Raw genomic sequence first — 26,778 nt, 5'->3', positions numbered from 1 at the left:
GGACAGTTAAATGTATTTTAAATTTGTCAACAAAAAGAAGGGAGATGCCTTCTTAGAGTGGCTGGCCCTTGGACTTGAAATGACATTTGGACCTCATCACACAACACATCTGGTCTTATTTCCTTGTGACTTTTTGTTGATATTTAGACAGTGTAACGTCTATTGACACTGCATTTTTGCAATGATACTTAAAACACTGGCCTTGGCCTATAAAACCTTTAATAACAAGTAGACAGATTTTAATTTTTTATAAACTTATTCAAGCTAATATAACAGGGAGTTTATTATAAAATGGATTTAGCAATATTTCCTTCACTTGATAATCTCATTATCTATTCAGAGTGTTAATCTGAATTGTTGTTTGCAGTGTAGTTGCAGCCATGTTGGTCCCAGGACATTGGAGAGACAAGGTTGGTGAGGTAATATCTTTTATTGGACCAGCTGCTGTTGGTGAAAGAGAGAGACTTTTGAGCTACACAGAGCTCTTCTTCAGGTCCACCTCACCCACCTTGTCTCTCTGTTAACGCAAATGGCATTCCAAAAAATCTGATCTCTTCATAAAAGAAACACATAAAATGTCATAATGAAATGCTGTCTAAATGCAGTAGTCCTGTTAAGGCAGTCTTCTTGCTAAGCACAGGACTTGAAGTCATGGGATTAGGGTGCTATTATCAGTTCTCTCAAAGATCTGTTGTGTGATATTGGGCGTGTCACTCTCAACCAATTTTTGAAAAGAGCGAGGCACCTAGCAGCTGCCACTGGGACACAAGATCAGACTACTAAAAGAGTTACGCATCCAAACTGCTGAACACTTTTAAAAATGTATCCACTGATTTTTGTTGCCTGAATAGGAGTGGAGATCTTCTGAAATTTGGCCCCAATTGTGATACTGAGCTCTTTGGAAACCTAAACCTATATATGCCTTAGTTTCTCCATTAGATATGTCAGCATAGTTTGGCTTCATCAGAAGGATGATCGACAGATGGCATTCATAGCGATTCACATTTGAAAGAAAACAGATAATGAAGAGTGGTACTGATACTCCTGGGAATTTCATATTTATCTTAAAACCAACATTTCATAATTTTTGCTAATTCTTTAAGTGAGTGTAATGGCTTCCTATAAAGATTGCTAGAAGTCTTCTACTTTCACCTTTTAATAGATGGGAATTGCCTGTATTTATAAAAAATTAACAATAATATATACTCATGATCCTTCTAATGATGATGAATACAGCCTTTAGTATTTTCCCAGATGATGAAATGTGGCATGCAATTTTGCACATTCATGTGACACCAACCCATAGGGACGAAAAGCCATAGTTTTCGTTAGATACAAATGGAACCAGAAGTGACAAGTTGCCTATGCCCCTGTAGAAGCAGTCAACTAACAGTAAGAGTGACTCATAAAGGCAGGCATGCTCATCCATCAAAAATAAGACAAGGGCTTTCTAATGTATATTCCTGAGTATAAGTAAGACTGTGGAACAATGAGGGTTAAGTAATTTATGAATGATTTGTCTCTTTTTCCTCACCCAGAAAGAGAAATGATGGTAATCTGAGTTTTATACGAATCTTGGTAAATCTAAATTATAAAGTCATTTATGAGGGGTGTTCTTTAATTACAGAAAGCTAATGACAACAGTCTTTACTGATCTCTGTAATGTCCTGGGAAGGACTTAAATACAGAATGAGAACACAATGAATCCATAGTCAGTTTTTTATTTTATATCCCAGATTGAAATGGGAGACCACAAGAGCACAGGAATTTGGTGGAAACTCAGTTTCCTTCCCCCAGCTTCACAGTGAAATATTAGCAGAAATTAAGCTATGTTAATATTGTGGTCAAACCGTGGTTATATATATATTCATATGTAGGTCTTTGAAATATCTAGGTTTAACTTGACCATCCTACTCTTTCCTTTTGACCACAGGTATCCAATATAATAATTAGACGAGAACGAGAATTACTAATAAATCCATATGTTTCACACTTCATTGCCAGGGTTAGACTAGTACTTGTTCCAAATATCTAGATAGCCACTTCTGATTATTATAATAAATATACAGTTTCAATCATAGAATACAGGAAATACAAAATCAGGTGTCAATTTTTCCCATAAAAATGCTTCTCTGCTTTAAACACATACTTAAATCTCATTGACTTAAATGGAATTTAAGCATGTGCTTAAATGCACTGCTGAATTGGGACCAGGGTACGAGAATGGCACACACAATCATCTCGTCCCAGAACTCTTAGGCCTTGTCTACTCTGCCACTTTATAGCGTTGCAACTTTCTCGCTCAGGGGTGTGAAAATACAGCCCCCTGAGTGCTGCAAGTTTCAGCGCTGTCAAGTGGCAGTGTAGACAGCACTGGTCGCTATTCCCCTCATGGAGGTAGTTTTTTTGGAGCTCTCCCAGCACTGGTGCCACAACTACAAAGCCACGTTAAAGTGCTGCCGGAGCAGCACTTTAACATTGCTAGTGAAGACATGCCCTTACTCATATAAATCATCCCAGTGACGTAAACAGGGCTTATCACTGAGTGTTGCAGGAATCAGCCTTTATTGAGCATCTGTTCATCATATGAGTGGTAGTATGAGAAGAAGCTTTTGCCCTGCTTAGAAAAGGTGAGAATGAATGGAACGAGCAAAGGTTAAAGTTCAATTCTTTTCCTCAAATATGGCAGCTTACAGATACCAACCTATTTTTTTCACTTTACATGTGAAAACAATGCAACAGTGATTTACTTTTGTTCCATTTCAGGTTACTAAAAAGCAAAAAAGCAGAACAAGCATCTTTGGGACACAGGACTTTTTGAACCCCTTAATTGACAAATCCCTTCCTGTCCATTATTTTAAAATATTACATAGAACAGGCAACAAATACATAATTTGAGATGTTAATGTTTTTAAAAAGAAAAAAGTTCACATAATGTGGAAAAACTAATAGTAAATCATGTGAAAACATTTTATTAAAAGGATTAGGAAAAGAAAAAGGGGTCATATTGCGCCACTGACATTTAAGCAGAACTTCTTTTTGGAATCAATAGGAAGTTCTCCTTGAACATGATATAACATCATATAAACCAAAGACATTAACTTTAATTTAATCTGAACATTCCTCCTGACTTATTTACGCATCTTCTCCAAGGCTGGAGCCTATGCAGTTGTCAATACCTACTCAGCCACTATTGCATCTTTGACAACGTTCTCAACTATGGATTGCAGGTACCGGTATCTATCTCCTCTGTGTTGAAATTGTGACAGTAGATATTTATCTCATGAGTGAAAAGTGACAATGAGACATGAATGGATGAGCTAAAATTATTAAAATATTGGTTCAGATGTTGAAGGAGCTGAAGCTAAGATTCAGGAGCAGCTCTTATTTTATTAAAGTGTAGTTATTTCCTTCTTTCTACTCTTCTTTTTCTTTTTAATTTTTAAAATTCTTCGCCACTTGGTTTTTACCATCAAGGCTGCATTGAGAATTCAAGAGTTCCAGCTGTGACATATAGAAAAAAAACACTAGCACTCAAAAAAGAAGATGGAGTAAAGGCTAAGGACTGAATAACAGAGGAAAAAACTATGCATAGCAGATGTGATAGTGAGAGGTCAAAATACAAATCCATGGGTAAACAGAATAAACTGCAGTAAAGGACTTTAGAAAGACCATGAAGAAGTTAAAGTTGTGATTGGTTGGTCATATCACAATAAGAGAAGAAGGAAGATGAATTGTAGCTGCAGTAGAACAGAGATGAGCACAATAAGGGCTGGCAGTAATAAAGACGACCTACAATACACAGTCACATTTTCTATTTCCTTATTCTTGTATATAAGGGCCGTTTGGCTATTCTGATTAACTGTAACTCTTTAGTTGTAAGATGATGGTTTAGCAACATTTAACTCTTAAAATATTGACACTGGATTGACTATATGTTTGCAATAACATTAGTATGCTATCAGCTGCAGTAGACATTTTCTGTCTCTGCAGAAGTGATAGATAGAGTTAGTGATTCAAATAAAGGAGGACATGTAAATTTAGCATCATTCTATGGTTTCAACTAGGAGGGGACTGGAAGGATCAGGAAGGTGATAATGTAAGGGAGATCCTTCATCTCTTGGGGCAGTGTTACACACACACGGCTGATCAAAAATCATTACCAGCGACTGACTGTTCAGCAGCTTATGGAAAATGTGTTTGTGATTTTAGCTCATTTCCTAGTGAACATATATCCACAGCACCAAAATCATCCTAACTGACACCCCCATTGTCAATCTTAGCAGGGAGCCCAAAGACCAAAAGGACATGGAAACAGAACTACCTCCTCACATATTTATCCTATTACAGAAATAATGGTATGTTCCTCTGGTGCTGTCAGTTTGGGTTGCCTCACATTAAAGATCCACAGCAGAAACAGAAAAAGGACATGAAAGTCTGAAATGAAAAAAGGGAATATGATTAAGTTATATAATATCAATGGTATAGAGAAGGGTAACTCCCACAACGTAAGAAAAAGAGGAAGCCTTAAATTAAGAGGAAAAAAGTAAAATGGATAAATTGGATTTAAAATTGGATTCATAGACATTGTCTATGAAAATCATTGTAACTGGATATTGAGACAAATAATTTGGACAACATTGTATCATAAGAGGGGCATTGTGAAACCACACCAAGGTAGAGTAATCGGAGACATTCTTCTCCCAGACATGCAGAGGTAGCATGACCACCAATACATCCTCTTGCAGGTTGCAACTTACTTCCAGAAGCTGACCAATGTGTAGGGGTAGAAGAGTCATAGCCTTGTCCATATGTCTCTGTACACACAGGGGAGCAAGGAGAGAGAAGTACCTGCTCTCCCTAATGTGCAGGGGCCACAATTCTGCCTGGAAGGCTCCTTCAACTCCCTTTCCCCTGATCCTTACCCACTTTCTTCACCCACATAAGAGCCAGGAGTAATCTGGCCCTTACTGAGTATCAGAAACTGTTTTAGATACTTATGGGCCTAATTCTCAGTTACACTAATGCCTCATTAGGTTCGTAGGGTACAGCTACACTGTGATAAAAGACCCATAGAGCAGCCATGATTGGGGCTCTCAGGGTCCAGGCTATAAAACTGTAGTGTAGACTTTCAGGCTCAGGCTGGAGACTGGCAGGGGTGCTGGGAGTGCGGCCGCATCCCCTGGCTTGAAGTGGTTTCCAACATATACAGAGTTTACAGTTTTGTTCAATGGCTCTGAGCACCCCCACTATAAAACTGTTCCAAGGCCACTGGAGCCAGGCTCTGAAAGTCAGAAGAGGGAGGGTCTCAGAGCTCAGGCTCTAGCCCAAGCCCAAATATCTATACTGCAATTTTTAGCCCCACAGCCAGAGCCCTGCAAATTGAGTCAGCTGACCCAAGAACTGCAACATTGCACTGCAGGGGTTTTATAGCAATGTAGACATGCCCATAAAAGCTAAGGCTAGAAGGGATTAGATCATCTAGTCTGATCTCCTTTATACGACAGGCCATTAACTTTCACCCAGTTACCCCTGCATTGAACTCAATAAGCTATCTTAGACCAAAGTATATATTTTTATAGCTAATGCATGTAGTCCAAAAAGGCACCCAGTCTTGATTTGAAGACATCAAGAGATAGAGTATCTGCCTCTCCTCTGGGTAATTTGTTCCAATTGTTAATGATCCTCGCTGATAAAAAATTGCACCTATTTTCTAATTTGAATTTCTCTGGCTGCAGCTTCTAGCCATTGGTTCTTATTGTGCCTTTCTCTGCGAGATTAAAGAGCCCATTAGTACCTGGTATGATCTCCCAGTGAAGGTACTTTTACACTGTAATCAAGTCACTTCTTATTCTGCTTTTTGAGAAGCTAAACAGAACCACTAAAGCAGGACGGGGTTTAACTAAAGTTCTCCTCTTTGTTGATTTTGGAATTATGGCTTTTTGGTACCTATTGAGCTCTTCTTAAAGAACTTCTACTTTCTTTCACATTTTTCTGCCTAAATTTTTCCTCCTAATTACCTTCACTCAATTATTCTCAGCTTTGGGAAATTAGCCCTTTTGAAGAACCAAACACATATTTTACTGGTTGGAATTGGTTTGCCCATATTGAATGTAACTGGGTTATTGGCTCTGGTCCCTAGACAACCACCAACTTCCAGTTCAGTGGTCAATTTATGTTTATCCATCGTAATGAGGTCCCATATAGTTTCTTCATGTTTGATACAATAACTTTTATGTTAGAAAATTATCATCTATAATTTTTAGAAACTGTAATGATATTTTTCTACTGGAGCATGATACTTCCAACATACATCTGCCAAACTGAAGTTCTCCATAATAACACAGTTTGTCTTCCCACATATCACAGACTGGTCTTTAAAATATAATTCATCCTGTTCCCTGGTTTGATTCGGTGGTCTGTATACTCCCATTTAAACAGGTTTTTAACTGGGCATGAATAACAGTTACACTTATACTAAAGCACTTTTTAACACTGTCAGAGCCATATGAAGTGACCCTAGTGTAAATGAAAATCAGGCTCTTGCATGCATGCATAAGAAAAGCACCTAGAAGCTTGGTAGAATAGAATTTACATTGGCTTTCAATTCTCCTCCTGAACAGCACAAAGTTAAAAGAAAAATACACTGAGGGGGATCCATTCACAAAAAAATTTCCCCTTTTATAACAATACCTCAGAATCAGCTGCATTGTGGGTTTTATGTTTTCATCTGAAATATCCTTCATAAGCATAAAATTGAAGACTAGGTGCCACACCTTAAGCACTGGGAGAAAGTTGAGTCTCAATCCTTACGCAGTAAGAGCAAAGAGACACTGGTGTATGGTGTGGGGAAGTTTTTACTGCCTTCTTCTCCTCTGTTTGCGGAAAAAATACTTCAGTCTCTAGGACTGTTAACTCATTGTCTTTCGAGATCCATAAAGAGAGACAAAAGTGTGTGAGGTAATATATTTTATTACCATAAATTCACTTTTAAATGGGTTGAGAAAGTTTTCCAAAAAGACTTCAGAAAGGAGACAATTTGTTTTCCTCTATGGAAAAATTTACAATTATCTAATATAAAAATAGTAAGAAAAGGGTACTTTAATCAAAACATAGGTACACTTTGTGACATTTTGGATAACAATTACCATTTTTTTCAGTTTACTTGTTTATTAGTTTTTGCTTTCTCTCAAAAGAATTCAAAAACAGTCACTGGCGTATACTGGATTTATATTGCTCATCCCAGAGTTCCCTAATTTGACAAGATGTCTAAGTAAATTTCAACATATTTTTTTACTTTTTTCATGCTGAGAGGTGCTTATTTTTTAAAATTTCAGCACAGTGGTCTGAACAAGAGAGAGGCAGTTTTGCGTCAAAAAAGTGTATCTGAAAAATAAAGGCACAGACTTTTATCTGTCCCAATAGACCTAAATTTGACCATTGGATGTCCCATTTCCACATTATGACTCCTATCTGGCAACTATTTAGATACCTGTTCAATTTGACTATCATGAGTAGTCTTGTATTACAACTTGTATTCAGATAAAAAAAAAGTGTATCACATATAGAAATGAGAGAAAAGTATGGCAGAGCATTAAAATTTTACACCAAGTTAGGAAAAACAATCATTCTTTGCTCTTACTAATGTATTGTCCTGATTTTTTCAGGACTGTAGAAATTAAGTAACAATGAATTCATTATTACAGGCTACATTTTACCACCATACATGGCTTGTCACTGAAAAGTGACTCAGGAGGTCTGTTTTGGGCTGAAACACTTAGATGATGACATGTGAGTTTGTTCCAAACTGCCAAATATTCTTAACTCCAGGTCACAGATCAGTAAGATTATCCTGTTTAGGGCTGAGGAATGCCAAAAGGAGGTGTAGTCAAGCTAAAGTGGCATTTTTCATGCATCATACCACTGATTCAGTTACTATCATTTGAAAACAGTTTACCTGAAGGCCATTTCACACCTCAGCTGGAATTATTCGTTCACCTTGTCTAATAGTAATAGATAGGTTGCTTCTGTTTGTAAAAGTATATATCAAAATGTAAATATTCTAGTTCAAAAACCTGCAACCAATTCTTCACCATCTGAGATCCGGGCTAATCCCATAATTAATTCTGTTTCATAAAAAGACAGATATGTCAAAAACTTGTGCTATACAGTCCAGTTCCTATATGTCATGCTATTCAAAAGGAAATTGTACACCTGGCCTTATGCATGCACTTGAATCTCCAAAGATAAAAAGCAACACCCAGCATGAACGAAGTCTGATTTCTATCTAATGGATAATTTGATGTCATCTTGGGAACTGGCCAGTGTTAAGGGTAACAAAAATGGGTGTTTATTATACTTTGTGAATAGCATGTGCAAGTGAAAAGAACAAAAGTGGTTTGGTTTTTTTTCAAAAGTATCAGAAAGGGGTTTCCACATACTGGCAAGTGACAGGCATGCTGTTCAAGTGGAAGAGTTAACATCCATAATTTATTTGGCTGTGAAATACTACAAAAATAGCACTGATATGGCAGAAAGTTTGCCAAAAAAACCCCAGATATGCAACATGATTTTAATTCAACAAAACACATTTTACACACCACAAAATGTTGCATTCCCTGATGCACTTTTAAAAAAAATTCTCAATGACAACAAATAAAACTTCTTGGAGAGTTGCACACACAAGTTACGTGGTCTTTCATATATTTGTGATACTGTTGGCTACATTTGAGGGAAACATCCAGAATCTTGGAGTAATTTTTCAGACAACCCATTGGGCATTTTGTCTTTCAGTAGAAATATAAATGTGATTCATAAAATGCTATCCCAAGACAGCAAGATGATTGTTATAACTTTATGTCACGAAAACATCACGAAAGCCTGTTGTGTGTTTGGCAGCCAGAATGCACAAAATAATTTCAGTATAGTCCCCAATAAGGCCCCAGTTATTGGTTAAACACTGACCACATGTTATGGAAAAAGAGATGTGTAACCCCTCCTACAGATAGATCAAAACGGTTAGAATATACATTTGTGATACTGAGCAATTTGCTAGCAGTTGCTCTGTTTTACTCATGAACAGACATCCACTGAATATTGGGGTTAAAGTAAAGACAGTATTATTTTGCCCTAAATACTCTATGGCTCAGTATATACTGAGTATCTTATACAAGTATATACAAGTATCTTGCTTATTCTTTTATTTTGATTGTCTATAGACGTTTTATTTTATATATTTGTGTATATATTTATTGCCTGTCATTAATACACTCCTCCAGATTTTAAGAATTTTAATATTTAAAGTCAACTACTGCAAAACATATAAATTATTGCTTACCATGGCTAATATTCCCAAGTAACAATGTCTTAAACAACAGGCCAAAAAAACCTGACTGAAATTTCCTATATTAGAAAGACAGAAAATTTATCTAGTTTCAGCAAATGTCAAATCAGTGGCTATTGCTTTTAAGATTAATAAAAGATATAATGGTTTCTAGATAGTCTCTAAACAAAGATTACTGTGAATGGAGAAGTGATTTACCAATAGTTACCGCAATGAAATTTCTTTAAAGGTTACAATCATCAGTTATTTAGCTGAAACACTGCTGAGAACGGCTGGTCATTTCTTGAATAATGCATAATGTTCATTGTAGACTTGATCTGTATTATAACAATACAGATATTTCTAAAATAATGGAGAAAACTATCTGTTACTTTCCAATTGCTTAATGTATCATTTCCATGAAGTAATTGACTCTGGAAATATTACACAACATCACCTAAGCGTTCTTTTTGCAACTGCAACTTGGAATAATCTATACAAAATGAGCATAAGAAAACAAACTCATCAGCCTTTATAGACTTTTAAGAAAAGCTGTGATGAATACAGGGCAGAGTAAAGGACCTTTCTGAAACAGTAAATTAAAATGATTAAATTGCTGTATGTAGTTGAGGACAAATTTAAAACTAAGCTTTGAAATTTAATTATTATCATGAACAGACCATCACATTTGAAGGGGGAAAAAAAGCAGCTGCCTACACAGTGTAAGTACTTCTTATATAATTTTCCAAACGCCTTTAGGGTCTATTCAAGAAATTGCTTGGGGACGCACAAAGTACAATGTCTTGCATTTTATTGTAGGATTATGAACCACACTTCATACGATGCTGCAGGCTATTTATGTGAGCTTGTTTATCCATATGAACTTCTTCAAGGGCAGTAGAAAAAGACCTTAATAAATGAAAATGAATTTCTTTTGATGTAATTTCATGAATGTTTGATCGGAATGCGTAACAGGTTTATGTTCAAGGAGAACTAGTGAAGTAATAAAATATACATGCAATGTACAGTTGAACCTGCTTATAATGAATTCACACATAATGAAACACCATTTACTAGTACAGTGAAGTAGAGTGAAAGCTCCACATTATTTCAAGGCACTGCAATGTGTAAAATAAAATCCTACTTAGTAACAGTGAACTTCCACTTAAAAAAAAGGATTACTTCTTCTAAAATTGCAGCAGTAGAGCCTCCAATTGGGTGGAGACACTGCATTAAAATATTTCATTCTGCTTTTTTGTAGGCAGAAGCATGGGTGAACCTGAGCCAGAGTGCTTATATTTAAATATGTTCCTGTCTGACAGTGACCAGTGTTCAAATCTGTTTTGGAATAAAAAAAATGTGACACTGAAAAAGGAGAGTGGATACTATGAAAACTTACACAAGATTTTTTAAACCATGACCCAGAGACCTGCAGAAATCAGACATTCTGTAACACAGAAGAGCCAAAGCCCGTTGCCAACTGTGTCCACATATCTATTCAAGGGACACCATCTAATCACATCAGCCTAACTATCAGAGGCTCCTTCACCTGCACATCTACCGATGTGATATATGCCATCATGTGCCAGCAATGCCCCTCTGCCATGTACATTGGTCAAACTGGACAGTCTCTACGTAAAAGAATAAATGGACTCAAATCAGACGTCAAGAATTATAACATTCAAAAACCAGTCGGAGAACACTTCAATCTCTTTGGTCACTCGATTACAGACCTAAAAGTGGCAATTCTTCAACAAAAAAACTTCAAAAACAGACTGCAGCGATAGACTGCTGAATTGGAATTAATTTGCAAATCGGATACAATTAACTTAGGCTTGAATAAAGACTGGGAGTGGATGGGTCATTACACAAAGTAAAACTATTTCCCCATGTTTATTCCCCCCTCCCCCCCCGGTTCCACAAATGTTCTTGTCAACTGCTGGAAATGGCCCACCTTGATTATCACTACGAAAGGTCCCCCCCGCCCCCCCCCAAGCTCTCCTGCTGGTAATAGCTCACCTTACCTGATCACTCTTGTTACAGTGTGTATGGTAACACCCATTGTTTCATGTTCTCTATTAATATGAATCTCTCCACTGTATTTTCCACTGAATGCATCTGATGAAGTGAGCTGTAGCTCATGATAACTAGTCATATTCTTACACTTTGAATGATGTCATTTCCATTCTTTCAGGAAAAATATTACATGGCAGATGGTATAAATTGACATATATGAATAGGGACAAACATGTATGATCCCTAGATCATTAGTCTGAAAGTACATTGTTTTTTGCCCTCCCTGTCTATCTCCTTCCAGTCTAAAATTATGACATTTTTCACCTAATATTCTTTCTTCTAGCAAGAAGGGCATTTGAAAGCTGCCTACATAGCCAATACTAATACCAATGTACAACCAGCTGTCAAGTGCTGATCTACAAAGTCAGAGATTCCTATCTGTCCCTTAGAGGTGGCCACTTCTGATGCCTCCAACGAGATACAGCCTTATACCATATAGTCCAGTCCAGTGTTTCAAGTGTATAACTAACGACAACAGGTAGAAAACGAAGGGTTAATGATATTGTGCTCAATCTAAAATGTAAAAATTAATGGCCAAAATAAAACAGAATGAAATTCTGTTCTGCCAAAGGCAGACCAGAGATCTGACAACCACATTTTTAAAGGCTTTCAGTATCTCTAACTTCATTAAAAATTGTTACATTAATAACAGAAAGGGAGATCACACTTATCTGCCTGAGAAAAGGTAGGATTTAAAGATGACACTAAAAATGTCAGTCTTAAAAGATTATACTCATCACCTGAAATACTGTACAAGACCGATTTTCATATATGGCTTCTAAAATAAGGCTAACAGCCCCTGGGCTTGGGTGCTCCAATGGGTACACAAGTCAGAAATACCCATTTTATTTATCTAACTGCTCATTTGAACACACAGTTTATATGCTCACATTTGAAACTAGGTCCATTTTGGCTAAATTTCTAACTCCGTTAGCTCAGAGGTCAAAATATTTTATGACTATAACAGTAAGAAAATAAATGAAATTCAGGTCTTCATTTTGGTGACTGACAAAATTTGAAGTGCTTGAATTTACTGTTAACCTGAATTCAGTTTTTAATATACCATACAATCAATGACCCCAAGCCAAGAAATGTTACCATGCTCCACCCAAAATCATCTTTTTGTACAGTATGAAAATAAAAAAAACACAATAACTGCAAATCACTTTACAACAAATCATTTAATCTCCATCTCCCAGAAACCTTACTGCTATCATAGTTATACTGACAAGTTTGTTTTAAAATAAAATATAAATAGAATAAGAGGTTTATTTCACCTTCACATGGTGTCTTTCTCATGCAGACCTCAGATTTCCACATTTGTATCCCTTTAAAGGATTTGATATGCAGGGAAAGAAGAAAGGATGATGGTAAAAATTTCAATTTAGATATTACTACAGGCTGCCACAATCCATACTAAACAATATGCTATTTTCATACCTTTTACTGATGTGTTGGGTGGAGGTCCTTCCATTCTCAAGTTCCATGGAGGATCCCCCTGATTAGCAAAGTCCCTCATTTTCAGATAGCTAATTGTAAGTCGGATGATGGATGCCTTGTCAAGCTGACTTGTAATGGCTGCAGGGAGCGGCAACAACTTTGCCAACTCGTAGAATTCAAAATTTTCCTTTCCCCGGCGAGAGCGAGCAGCATCTCGGGACTTTTCCTTTCGCAAGGCTTGTAAACTGAAACAAAACAACAAAGGAGGACATTCATCAGTATTAGTGTTCTGTCACATTTAACCCACTTGCTTTCAATGATGAATTCCTATACAAATTACCAACATTTTCCAAATGCTGACATGTACAGATATGCAATTTTCAGGATAGAATTCAACAATACTGTACTCTTTAAATATTTGAATGCTAATGATGGTGTTTACCTTTCAGTAGTAGCAAGCAAGTTAAGTAATCATTCTTAATTCAGTTCTGTCATCCTTTAAGCCTGACCGCCCTGACCACCAACCAGTCTCACCCATTCACAGGGCAGCTGGATTTGCCAGGGGTTTCCCTGGATGGATTAAAAGGGCTCCTTATCTATCCTGGACCAATCAGAGCCCAGCTTTGTGTCAAGTTCTACCAAAGGTCATATCTCTGGCTCTAAGAAGCCCTCTTATTAAGCCTCATTATGAGAAACTGGGGGAAGAGCAAAAGGCCACTCACATTATCCTCCCACCATCCATGTGCTTTGGGAGATGTCTTAGCCAAGCAGTTGTCCCTTATCCTTGGGATATTTGTATTGCCATTTAATTGCTTACTGTATGTTATTGTTATGTTGACTAGCCACTGCATTTTCTTTTTGTTCAGATGAAGCTAGAATCCTATTTAGGTTTCCACTAGCTCAAGTTTGTTATGTTGCAACTTTGGTGCGGACATGGTCTTTGCAGAAGATAAATTTATTCAGCAGCTCTGGCCGGCACAGTAGGAAAGAAGGGGTATCTATCTCCCATAAATGTGGGATTCAACGTAGAGGCAGAGGAAGAACAACATGAATGGGTGGGTGTCGAGGAATAGAAGGGGGAGAGATCACCCTGACTTCTTCTCTTCAGCCCAATCATGGGCACTGCAGTGGCCGCTCCTGCACCTCCAGGTCCTGCTCTTGCCTCTGCCCCCCATGTGATTATACAGTTGCTACCTCCCGATTGGTGTAGGTGTGCCCTGTCCCCACACACTGCTGGAGAAGTGCCTGCCCAGAACCTGATTATCTCTCAACTCCCAAACCATCAGCCAATGAGGAGGCAGTAACTGGAACTGGGTGGTATAAGGTGGTGTCAGAGGGGAAGTACAGCTGAGCTGGGTCCAAAGCATGGATATGGAGGCAGAAACATAATTAAGTCTCCACAATGTTTACTTTGCGCCCCTCTGCCCCACCAGTTCCACTGCCCCTGGTTCAATATGCAGCTCTGACGAAGAGACCCACTGGCGGAGACTGCCTGGAGCCTCTCAGTAGTGGCTCTAACCATCTCTGTGGAGGTGGAACATGGCTTGTGGTACATGCCTGGGTAAGCCGGATAGTATTTCTGCATAAGTACCCAGACTTTGGTTATGACCTTGGTGTCTGCCATTCAGTACCACGTGTGGCTTATGCTTGGGCTGAGCCGTTACAACTCCCCTTTGCTGGAAAGACTATGTTCATTGCCTTCCTTCATTTGTTTAAATTCTTGTTTGTTTAATAAAGATATGGCTATTTCTTTCTATTTCCAAACTAATTTGAATCTTTGGGCTTGGCTAAACTTACATTTTATAGCGCTCTAACTTCCTGGCTCAGGGGTGAGAAAAATCACGCCCCTGAGCGCAGCAAGTCAGAGTGCTTTAAAGCGCTAGTGTAAAGAGGCTCCCAGCGCTCGGAGCTAATCCCCTCGTGGAGGTGGATTGCCGGGAGCTCCGGGAAAGCTCTTTCCCAGGGCTCGCAAGCGAGCGCACTTCAAAGCACTGCCGCTGGAGCGCACCCATGACGGTGCTTTGAAGTTTCCAGTGTAGCCATGCCCTTTGAGAAGATTACTGGCCCAGTGGATGGGGTTGGGGAGGGAAGCTGCAGAAGTGATATATCTTGATTTAAGTAAGGTTTTTACCACAGTCCCACATGACAGTCTCATAAGTAAACAAGGGAAATGTGGTCTAAATGTAATTACTATAAGGTGGGTTCATAACCACTTAAACACTGTACACAAAGAGTAGTTATGAATGATTTATTGTCAAACTGGAAGGACACATCTATTGGGGAACCGAAAGGATCTGTCTTGGGTCCAGTATTATTTATAACATTTTTATTAATGACCTGGAAAGTGGAATGGAGAATATGCTTATAAAATTTGTGGCACTGGAAGGAGTTACAAGCATTTTGGAGGACAGGGTTAGAATTCAAAATGACCTTGATAAACTAGAGAATTGGTCTGAAATCAAAAAGATGAAGTTCAATAAAGACAAGTGCAAAATACTTCACTTAGGAAAGCAAACTCAACTGCACAAATAAAAAATGGGGAATAACTGGCTAGGTGGTCATTCTGGATTTGGGGGTTACAGCGGATCACAAATTGAATATGAGGTCAGCAATATGATGCAGTTGCAACAAAGGTTAATATTTGGGGGTGTTTTAACAACAGCATCATATGTAAGATACAGGAGGTAATTGTCCCCACTGTGCTTCGTACTTGTGAGGCCTCAGCAGGAGTACTGTGTCCAATTCTGGGCGCCACACTTTAGGAAACATGGACAAATTGGAGAGAGTCCAGAGGAGATCAACAAATATAATAAAAGATTTAGAAAACTTGACCTATGAGGAAAGGTTAAAAAAAACTGTCCATGTTTAGTCTTGAGAAAGGAAGACTGAGTCTTCAAATATGCTAACAGTTGTTATAAAGAGGACAATGACCAATTGTTCTCCATGTCCACTGAAGCATGGACAAGAAGTAATTGGCTCAATCTGCAGCAAAGGAGATTTAGTTTAAGTGTGAGGAACAACTTTCTAAATTGGATAGTTAAGCACTTGAATATGCTTCCAAGGGTGTTTGTGGTATCCCCATAACTGAACATTTTTGAGAACAGGTTACACAAATAGCTGCCAGGAATGGCCTAGATGTACATGGTCTTGCTTCAGCATGGCATATGGGATGTACCACCATTATTTTTCTCTCTCAGCCAAGAAGGAACCAAGCCCAACTAGTTTAACACAGCCTAGGGGCATACTCAAGCCCCAAGCCAAGTATGAGAAGTCCAGTAGAGCTGTAAGCATGCTCAGACTTATTTTCTACAGCTGCACAACCTATTGTCAGTAGTGTTTAGTTTTAGTGAATCACATAGACAGGGCTTATTTTGCGGGCACAACTGAAGAGTCCCACTACCTCTTTTACCCAATGGCTTTTTTGGTGGAACCCCTGAATAACTGGTCATATCCAGTTGCTTTACCCTGCTAAGGCACCACGATGCAGACAGAAAGCTGAGGTTTTACTCTGACGTAGAGGAATCCTCAAGGGACATAAAGGTTCAGCTTACTCATTTTCTCACTTCATAGAGAGGAGGAGGAGAGGTGAGACTGGAGCATGGAATACTCCAGGAGATACACTGAAGTGCTCCACCCTATGGACCTACTCAATTTGGCACAAATTAGAACAATCCTTAAACTCTAAATTATATCAAGAGCCATTACAGGTCCCAGCAGCTCCAGAATTAGAGGAGCAGAAGAGTTCCTTAGAGCACTCTTTCAATCACCTCCTTTCCCTCAGCTACTCTGAGGACTGAACCCATCATATTTAATATTTATATGCTCAAATAAATTGGTTAGTCTCTAAGGTGCCACAAGTATTCCTTTTCTTTTTGCGAATATTTATATAATGTCCTGTACAGGACTGAGCACATTGCTGGCATTTAATAAATATTATTAATCATCCCCCTTTGCATATTTTCTTATGTATAGTAGTGACAACTAAAATGAGCACACATTTGGGGAAAAGATCTAGTATCTTTTAAAGTTAAATCTCTGGCACTGTGACTTCACAGAATGACATCAAAATACAAAAAGAAAAAGGTTTTCAATTGTCACCACTGGATCCACACATACTTTTTTTAAAATTATTATTATTATTACAGAGACCCATACGACAAACTCAGAGTGGTACCCATGGGGTCAACTGTGTTGTACCCTTTCACCCTCTGCCCACTAATCCATTTCCACTGGGACTTTTTCTCACATTCCAGATATCTGACAAGCTTCAACAGTCAACATCTTGTTTTTAAAACAACATGCACGAGAATGTTTTCCTTCTTTCCCTCCAATGGGGCATTTCTTCTCAAATTTTACTTGTTTAAAGTGTAGGGTGGGCAATATTTTGTTCAGTATTTTAACCACACAGGGGTTGAAGTGGGAGCTTTCTATTCAGGAAAAACAGGTTATTCAACAGTAACTGTTGCTCTTGGAGATTCATCTCTCTGGGATATGGTGCCTCTGTCAAGTTGCAGAGTGATATCATTGTCCTACTGTATATAAGGGACAGTATCCCCCAACCACTTCAGGTCCTCCTGCCTAACTGAAGAGTCCTGATATCAGATAGAACTCCAAGGCACAGGGGAGGTAGGCAGGTAGCATGAATGCAGAGGCAACTCTTGAAGAACAGAAGTTATTGGTAAGTAACACCTCTTTCTTCTTCGAGGGCCTTTGTGTATTTTCATTTGTGGGAGATTAGTTCCCTACCAGGATGGAGGGAAAGGAGTTCTTAGCTAAATATGGACTGGCCCTCCTAAACTGGGCATTGGAGCATGATGGTAACATGATGGTAGTGTCTGGTGAAAGTGTGCATAGAACGCTAAGTTGCTGCTTTGCATTCTCCTGGGGGAACCTGCCTAAGGCATACCATTGATGCTACAGTGGCTCTTTTGCAATGAGTCTCTAAACCAGCAGGTACTGGTTTCCTAGCTAAAATGTAGCAATATTCCATACATCTCCTAATTCAGTGATAAAGTCTCTGTTTAGTAATAGATTCTCCCCATATGTTACAAATAACTTACTGGATTTTCTAAATGTCTTTTCTAGGTAACAGAACACCCTCTTTACAGTGAGGTTATGGTGACAAGTTTCTCTTGGGTGGGGATAGGACATGGGGAAAAACCAAGGAAGGGAAACACATTGAGATAAGTGGAAATTTGAGACCACCTGGAAGCTGAGATTGGGCCTCACGGTGACTTTGTCCTTGTGGATCACAGTATAAGGCACCGTGGCAATCAAAGCAGTAAACTCACTGACCCTCCGACCAGATGTAATTGTTATGAGGAAGGCTATTTTTATTTCTAAATGTCGAGAGCAAGAGAGTCTTGTGCCAGAGGCTCACAAGAAGTGCCCATTAGCTTCATTAGAACAAGATTTGAGTTCCAGGAAGGCATCATTAGTGTATGGCTGTAATATTTCATACAAGCCATGCTTTGCAAGGTATCACATGAAAGGTCATGATTAGGGCCCTACTAAATTCACGGCCATGAAAAACGTGTCATGGACTGTGAAATCTGGTCTCCCACCGTGAAATGTGGTTTTCTGTGTGCTTTTACCCTATACTATGCTGATTTCACGGGGCAGTCCAGTGTTTCTCAAATTGGGGGTCCTGACCCAAAAGGGAGTCGCAGGGGGGTCGCAAGGTTATTTTAGGGGAGTCATGGTATTGCCATCCTTACTTCTGTGCTGATTTCAGAGCTGGACAACCGGAGAGAGGTGGCTGTTGGTTGGGTGCCCAGCTCCGAAGGCAGTGCCCTGCCAGTAGCAACACAGAAGTAAGGGTGGCAATACTGTATGGGGAGACTTTGGCAAACCAGTAAAGTGCCTGAAACCACTATGGCTTATTGCTAAAAGCAGCCAAATCAGCAGGCTGCAAACTGGCCATTCAGCAGTCTCAGTTTGACCAAGGCAGGAGGGGAGGGAGTTTTGGGTGCCACAGAAAGGGCAGCTTGACGCTGTGTCTTTCCTGATAAGAACTGTGTTGAAGTTGCCGATACATTCATTTTAGAAGAGTAGAATGTGCCCCAGGAATGTCTACTGGGACCTCAAGGCTGCAAATTCTGGAAAAACCCACACCTGGTTAATCAATAATCAGAAGGAGCCTCTTGCTTGCCCATTGGAACTGCTTGCTTAACAACTTCTCTTTAAGGGACATGTCATTCTATTACTAATGCGTAAATAAGAGGGAAAAGTTTGAGGTAGGGGGACTCTTCGGGACTGGACTCTAACTCTGGATGCATCTTGTGTTCCCCACTGGCAGACGGGCTGCTGCTGTGCCACTCGAGAGACACAATCAGCTTCGGTAATTATTGAGGGTTGGGGGTGTTTTACTAACCTGTTGCAGACGTGTGTAAGTGCTTGAGAGTAAGTAAAGTTTAGCTTTAAGTGAAAGCACTCTTGTGTTGTCCTGTTTGTGCCAGCCATCTATCAGTCAGACGCCCATGTCTCCCCTGATTTACTTCCTGACACCGCCTTGCAGAGAGTAAAAGTTACCAAGAGCTTTGGGTTGAAAGAACCCCAGGTAACAATAACATATCATGCCATCCTTATTTCTGCACTGCTGCTGGTGGCTCTGCCTTCAAAGATGGGCTCCTGGCCAGCAGCCACCGCTCTCCAGCTGCTCAGCTGTGAAGGCAGCGCCGCAACCAGCAGCAGTGCAGAAGTAAGGGTAGCAGTGATGCAACCCTGCCCCACACACAACTCCTTTTTGGGTCAGGACCCCTACAATTATGACACCATCAGATTTCAAAAGCTGAAATCATGAAATTTACAATTTTTAAAATCCTATGTCCATGCAATTGACCAAAATGGACCTGAATTTGGTAGCACCCTAGTCATGATCTGCTGAAACTCATTGTTCTATCAAAATATGTGCATCATCATTGTATATGGAATTATGATATTCTGCCAAGAGAACCTTCTAAGAGCCATTCCTCTGGCCACTTTTCTTGCACTGGTGTCCAAGGCCTCCTATGCTGTTCTTAGAGAGTACTTAGCGAGCATACAACCCTTGGTGCCAAAGGCCATGGCTGCTTCCTTCCGCTCCTCAGGCAAGGAATCTAAGATGGGGCTCATGGCATCCAACAGGGCACAACTGAAACAGGACATGGCAGCTTGATATCGGCCATCTGAAGGCCTAATGAGCCAGACAAGTAGGCTCTGATCCCATAATCATCCAAGTTACACCCTTTCCTGTCAGAAGGGGCAGAGTAAGATGTCTTGTTGTACTTAACTTTTTATTGTGCTGCAGATACCACCATGAAGCTTACTGAACGATTGGTGGCCGTGCTGAGGTCTGTGCCAGAGCTAGTCTCACAGCCTCCAGCTCGGCTTTCATTAAGTCCTCTATGCACCCTCCCATGACAAGCTAAAGAGAGCCCAGCATGAGATTCTTCCATGATGTTTGGATCTGAGACAAGTGAAAAGGACAGAGGTCTCATGGTTGAAGTGTGGGTCTATCCTCATTCATCTCTGAAGGAAGCTGAAGGAATCCCAACGCATTTCTAGATCAAGACCAAAGACATCGATACAGGCATAGAGTCAAACAATGCAAAAGCACGCAATGGGGAAGCTAGTAGCCTCAATGGTGGACCCCAACTCAGGAATGGAGAGAGTGAAATTATCAGGATCCAAACTTGTAAAGAATCCCAGTCTGTCAGTGCCAAGATATCAGCTTCAAGGGCGGGTAGAGAAAGGGTGAGAGTGTTGTCAGGGGTCAGAGGGATGGCACTTCCTGTTTTTCTTAAGTTTATGCCCATCTTATGAGGAGATGTGTTGCTGCTTCTTTTTTTCCCTTTTATCACGACAGGCATCTTCACTGATCTGTAAAACCAAGACAGAAGTGCTGGCAGTAGAGGACAGATTTGGAGTTGGTGCCAAAGGTAACAGTACTCAATAAGAAGTAGATGCTGATGTGGGAGCTTCCTGCATTATCACCAAGGCTATTGAGGGCTTAGCAGGCTGTGTCAGTTTGGTCTTCAGTGCCACTTTTGACTTAATTGCTGTTGGTATTGTCAGATGGTGCTGGGCAAGAGATTATCTTCTACTATAAGGCTGAAGAGATTCCGGTCTCAAGCCAGTGACAGAAGGCAGTGTTGAGGCCAGAACAGCAAAATGTGTCTTGCATCGAGGACCTAGGCAGGGAGGCTGGTCTCAATACCTTCAACCAGCCCGTTGGAGTATCAGGCTGTAGGCACTGAGAAGCCAGATGAGCCTGGAGCCTAACGTGCAGGGAGTGAAGCTATAGCAAACCATACATAGAGTTACTGAGTGGGTCTTGCCAGACACAGAAGACACCAGACACAGGCATCGGTCTGCTATACAACAGATGGACTGGAAACACACCTCTTGAAGCCCTTATGGGACTCAGGATCCTCAGCATAAAAATGCACCTAGGCAAGGGCTATGTATGCTATACTATCCTACATACACTATACAAACTAACTACAAGAAAATAACAATAATAAGATAGACTAAGGGAAGATCTAGTTTGAGGACACTAACTGTATGTCTACACTGCAACATAAGACCAGGGTTTGAATTCAGGCTCAAGCCTAACCCCTTTTCCATCTACACACAAATCACACTAACCCAGGGTTCACATGAACTCAGGCCCCAGAACCTCATGGGAGGGGAAGGTCTGAGCCTCAGTCAAGCCAGGACCCAGGGTTCAAGTTCTATTGCTTTGCTGTGTAGACACAACCACACTGGACTTGTGCTCTGGGATTCTGCCAAAAGTATTTCACAATCCCACAGGCCGATTTTCTTTGTCCTCAGGACAATCAAGTTTTCCCACACTGCACCACCAACAAGGGGCGACAGTGGCCACAAATCTGGGATATGGGTGGTTAGATTTGGATCCACATAATGCAGTGTAGATTCTGGAGCCCCAGGTTGGTACCAGGGTTCAACAATTCCTGGGGTTACAAATGAGTGTAGACGGTCAAGCCCTAGGTTAACAAAACCAGAGTCTGCTATACCGAGTTCTACTAACCCCAGGCTTACGTTACAATGTACACAAACCCTATAGTGAATTCCATTCACTTTCTGCTAATGGTTGGTATTTATGGAAGAGTACACTCACTTATACAGAGTAGGGTGATAACATCACACTCAGGCGAAGTCTTTCATGGACCTCCAAAGGGTTTTCAACATGGGCAGCCAGTGAACCAACCGTTGGAGAAGGCTAGAACCCAGTCCCTCCCCTTCTGCCTGCGGCACTACTCCTTACCCTTCCTTTCTGCCCCCCCTTCCCTGCAGGAGCACACTCTTGTGCGACCCCGCCACCCCCCGGGGTCACCTGAGTGCCCTCAGCCCCGGAGCTCCGGGCAGCCAGTCAGAGTGGCCACAGAGCCCCCAGCTCCAGGCAGGCCTCCAACCCCAATCCCAGCCACAGAGCACCAGGCGGCACGGTCCCAAAGCCCTGAGCACCGGGCGGGCGGCAGAGCCCTGGCACCAGTGCCAGCCACCCAAGTCCTGGCAGCATGCCAGCCTGCCCCAGCCCCAAACGCAGCCAGTCTGAGCTACAGAAGAGCATGCCGGGAACCTGGAAGGAACTGCAGGAAGGAGCTTGGGTTGGAGCGTGGGTGGGGCCACGCCAGGCTGTTTGGGGAGGCACAGGCTCCCCCAGCCTATGATACCCACCACCTATGGTTTTCAAGATAGCTCCTCAACTTGATATCAGAGGCACCATATCCCACAAGTGGGAATAGACAGAGGCTCTTGAAGAAAAAAGGGGAGGTACCCAGCTGCTAGCCCTAGTTGATTCTGACAAATTATGTCATAAAATATCACGTTATGTCTACAAGAGCAAAACTATTTTAGGTAATTTAAAGGTTTCTAAGATGTATTATTTATAATCTTCCTTTCCTTTTCTGGCCTAAGCAGCAGGACTGATGGTGAGTCTGGTTTTACAGGTGGAGGAGCACAGTAGATCATCTTTAAAATGTTATTGGGGTACTATGTACATTTCTACAGTAGAAAATCTATAAAGCATGGCAGATGAAGAATACATGATGGTGTGTTGTAGCATCAAAGTTTTATTTATACTTGTTTGGGATATCCTGAATAACTCACTCATGACTTCAGTATTCTTGCGCTCATTCCAGTCTTACACTGATACACCCTTTCAATCACATCCAACATGTATTCTATGCATCTTTTACATGTATAGGCACATGAACATAAACATACACAGTAGACAGCGATCTGTCTCTTTCAAAGCTACATACTCACAATCTTCATTTTTCCAGACTACCATGGCATTTTTTTTGAAGTTACAAAGAAAATATATATGCTGACCTACATTAATAATTCCTTAGATTATTAATTGTCTGTTTACTTTCTGCATTTGTCTCGGTTTGAACAAGATAACCAATGAAGTCAGTTTCAGTTTCAATTTTTAGTGCTGCAAGCCTGTGTTTGAAACAGAACTGGAGAATGTTTATATTTACACACAACTGCTCCTATTTGTATTTTGAAAATACAATCTTGGAGCCATTGTTATTTGTCTCTGGTTTCATATGGGTGTCCTTGTTTTTGTTTTTTAATTTGGATAAATTTTTACCTTGTCCCTTTAAACCCAATTCTCAATACAATTCAAGAATCCCCTCAGTGAGATTCTTCTGAAATGTCAGTTTTCACAACTCTGACCCTGCATAATTACACCAGCACTACAGGTCCCATGGTCTTTTAAAGTGACAGCACTGAATTTGTAATAAATAGTGATTGGTTTGGCGGGCTACAGCAATAAAATAAAGCTCTAGGGACAGAAAGGTTGTTGAAACTATGATCTAATGCCTGAAGCCAATGGCAATGACATTGTGTGTACTTTAGTTTATTGCCCATTTTCATTAACTAGTACCAAAAAAATGTAGCAAATTATCACAAGGTGTGCAAATTAGTTTTTAGAGTAGCAACCGTGTTACTCTGTATTCGCAAAAAGAAAAGGAGTACTTGTGGCACCTTAGAGACGAACAAATTTATTTGAGCATAAGCTTTTGTGAGCTACAGCTCACTTCATCGGATGCATTCAGTGGAAATTAGTTTTTATAATGCTACTGAAATCCTGCACTTTCACTGGTGCTGCTGGAACAGTTAATAGTGGGGGTGCTGAAACTTTTTACCTCACGTGCCCCCTCATGCCCCTGTCCGTGCTCCCTCAATAGCCCAGAGCTGGGGCAGGAGCAGGGCCGTGTTTCCGGGAGGGGGCTGACCTGGACAGCGATAAGGGGGTCAAGGCTGGGGCCAAAGCGGGGGGGGAGGCATGGGGCCAGGAGCGGAGCCCTGGGTATGGGCTGGCAGCTGGGACCCGCATGCAGAGCCAGAAATGGAGCCCCAGCCATGGGAGCCAGCAGCCGGGACCCTTGGAGCAGAGCCCTGGGAGCTGGGGGCCGGGAGCAGGGCCCTGGGAGTGGAGCCCTGGGAGCTGGGGGCTGGGAGCAGAGGCAGTGTTGGAGCAGAGTCGGAGCATGGGGCTGGCGGCCGGGACCCCGCATAAAACCTGGGGGTGCTGCAGCACCCCTCGTTCCCGTGTCTACGGTTTTCACAAGAAGGCCTGCAAACACTGCAAGGCCCCAGAATTCTTTGCAGCACCGTACAGCGACAGCAGTGATCATCATCATACACACAAATTCAACTAGTGAATTTCTTAAGCCTCTAATAGAAATAAGGATTTCATTTAGTAGCGGCAAAACCAGATACAGTACAATAATACTAATACCTAATAATGTCTAGGTATAATACAATATATATACATAATGTTTATATGTAATCATTAAATACAGATAATTAAAACATTTCTATAATCCTTTTCATCCAAAAATCTCCAAGTGCACGATAAACATTCTTCAGTTAAGCCTCAAAGCACCTTTGTCATCAGATGGATATTATATCTACTTTACAAAAGGGGAATCTAAAACACACAAAAGTTATGTGAGTTGTGCAAGATCACATGGTGAGTTATTGGCAGATAATGGTTTAGAGCCCAGGAGTCCTAACTCCCAGCCCTATGCACTAACTCTAACAACTAAATAACACAGACTTTCAATTTTCTGCATTTTTTTCTGTACATTTTCTAGTGTAGCCAAGATAACACCTCTACTTGTTAAACAGGTAACGAGGTTAGAAGTAGTATGATGTATGGAAATACAGTGCACTCCTTTTATAAGAGTCACATCCGCCCTGGATATTTTGATTCTTATAAGTGGTTGATTCTTACAAGCAGAGTATTTTAGTTAGAAGATTTTGTCCCAGCAGTTTTGATCACTATATACGGTTGATTCTTATAAATGGAGTGCACTGTAAATATAGACTGCTACTTAAACAACTTACTAAATGTACAGTAGTACTAAATGTACTAAATTATACACGATAAATACTACAAATACACTTTCTTGCCTTGTATTCAACTTACTATCACTAACCTACAGTGTGCCACATAACTGTATTACTCTTTTTTAGTTAAACCTATGCAACTGAATACATAGATGGGTCAATTTTAGCTGCTTTGAGAGAGAGAGAGAGAGTTTTCAAACATTCTGACCTAACATAGCACTCTCTCATCATTCCCTCTTTTAGCCATATTTCTGACTGGGATAATTTTGGCTGTTGCGTTCAGGGAGACAAAGACAACCAAGGTGGGGGTTAAAGCTGGTTCACATCAGTAGGTGAGCACAGCAGCTGACTATTAATATTTGAGTGAGGTATCATAATAATCTGCTGTCTATGACCACCAATGCTACGGCATATAAATGTCCCCCTCTCAAACTTCATTGATGATCCTGGTGCATCAGTGACCTGTGACAAATTAATTAAACTAGAAGACAGAAACTGGAACAGCACTGGTGGAGGTCCATCAATGAATCCAACTGTCTGCAACAGAGGATTTCTTATGCTTTTATGCCACTATTATTGTCTCTAAACTTTTTGGCCACTACGTTGACACAGTGGCTTCTGAAAGGATATATTCAGTGCAGTCCAATACCTGATTAATGCAACAATTGGGGGAAATAGAACTGCATATAGGAAAAAGAAATGGGCTACAGACTGAGAAAAAAACATGGGGAAAATGTAACAGTCCATGAACTGGTCCCTTTCACATTTCAGATATTCTTATTGAACCTCCAAGAAAGCTGTCTGTGGGAGAAGAAGTGGTGACGACACACTTTTATTTCTCCCTCTGTGGCAGAACATATGGTCCCTGACCTTAGCCGGAGGTCAGTTAGCCATGGGGGAACAGCTACAACAACTGACCTTATAAATATTAGTTCTTCCAGTGTGGTGGACATCTATGGTTACATATGTCCACAGGTATGGGCAAAGATCTGCCTTTTCCCCTTAAACTTGTGTCAAGAATCCTACCCACCTGGCCCCAAGAAACAAGAGTAGGAAAAGGTAATCTTGTGGTCAAAGCACAATACTGGGAGTTAAGAGACACTCACTCTCTTTTTGGATTTGCCAGATTTGTGTGTGTGCTTGGTAAATCACTTAAGCAGTCACTGTTTAAGTTTCTCATTTGTAAAATGGGAATAATAATTAAGGCTAAGATTTTGTCACAGATATTTTTAGCAAAAGTCAGGGACAGGTCCCGGGCAACAAAGAAAAATTCATGGAAACTGTGACCTGTCCCTGACTTTTACTAAACATATCAGTGAGAAAAATAGGGAGTTGCAGAGTCCCCACGCCACCCGCGGCCGCTGCAGGGCCTCTGGCTCGGAGCTCGGGGGGAGGGACTCGGAGCTCCAGGGGACCCTGCCACTTGTGGGGGGCTCAGCACTCGCGGGGGGGGCCCCCACTGCCTGCAGCTCCCGGCCACTGCAGGCTGAAGTCACGGAGGACTCTGGAAGTCATGGATTCCATGACTTCCGTGATCTCCGTGACAAAATCATAGACTTAATAATACT

The 26,778-nt window shown here is 40.7% G+C and overlaps 1 protein-coding gene across 5 annotated transcripts in view; it reads right to left on the bottom strand.

The window, feature by feature from the left end:
- Positions 1 to 26,778, bottom strand: part of NPAS3 (neuronal PAS domain protein 3) — an 852,890-nt gene that overhangs the window by 586,678 nt on the left and 239,434 nt on the right. For 4 of the 5 annotated variants that reach the window (XM_048854033.2, XM_048854035.2, XM_048854036.2 and 1 more), the window contains 2 exons: positions 12,839 to 13,083; positions 12,676 to 12,726 (listed from right to left, as the gene is read on the bottom strand). In XM_048854033.2, coding sequence (XP_048709990.1) covers positions 12,676 to 12,726; positions 12,839 to 13,083 — 296 coding nt within the window. The remainder of the gene's footprint in view (positions 1 to 12,675; positions 12,727 to 12,838; positions 13,084 to 26,778) is intronic. The other variant, XM_048854034.2, reaches the window with a different exon arrangement.

Source organism: Caretta caretta, chromosome 6 (genome assembly GCF_965140235.1).
Source record: "Caretta caretta isolate rCarCar2 chromosome 6, rCarCar1.hap1, whole genome shotgun sequence".
NCBI lineage: Eukaryota > Metazoa > Chordata > Testudines > Cheloniidae > Caretta > Caretta caretta.
The sequence above is the reverse complement of the archived record's forward strand: the minus strand, read 5'-3'. Positions and strand labels throughout refer to the sequence as shown.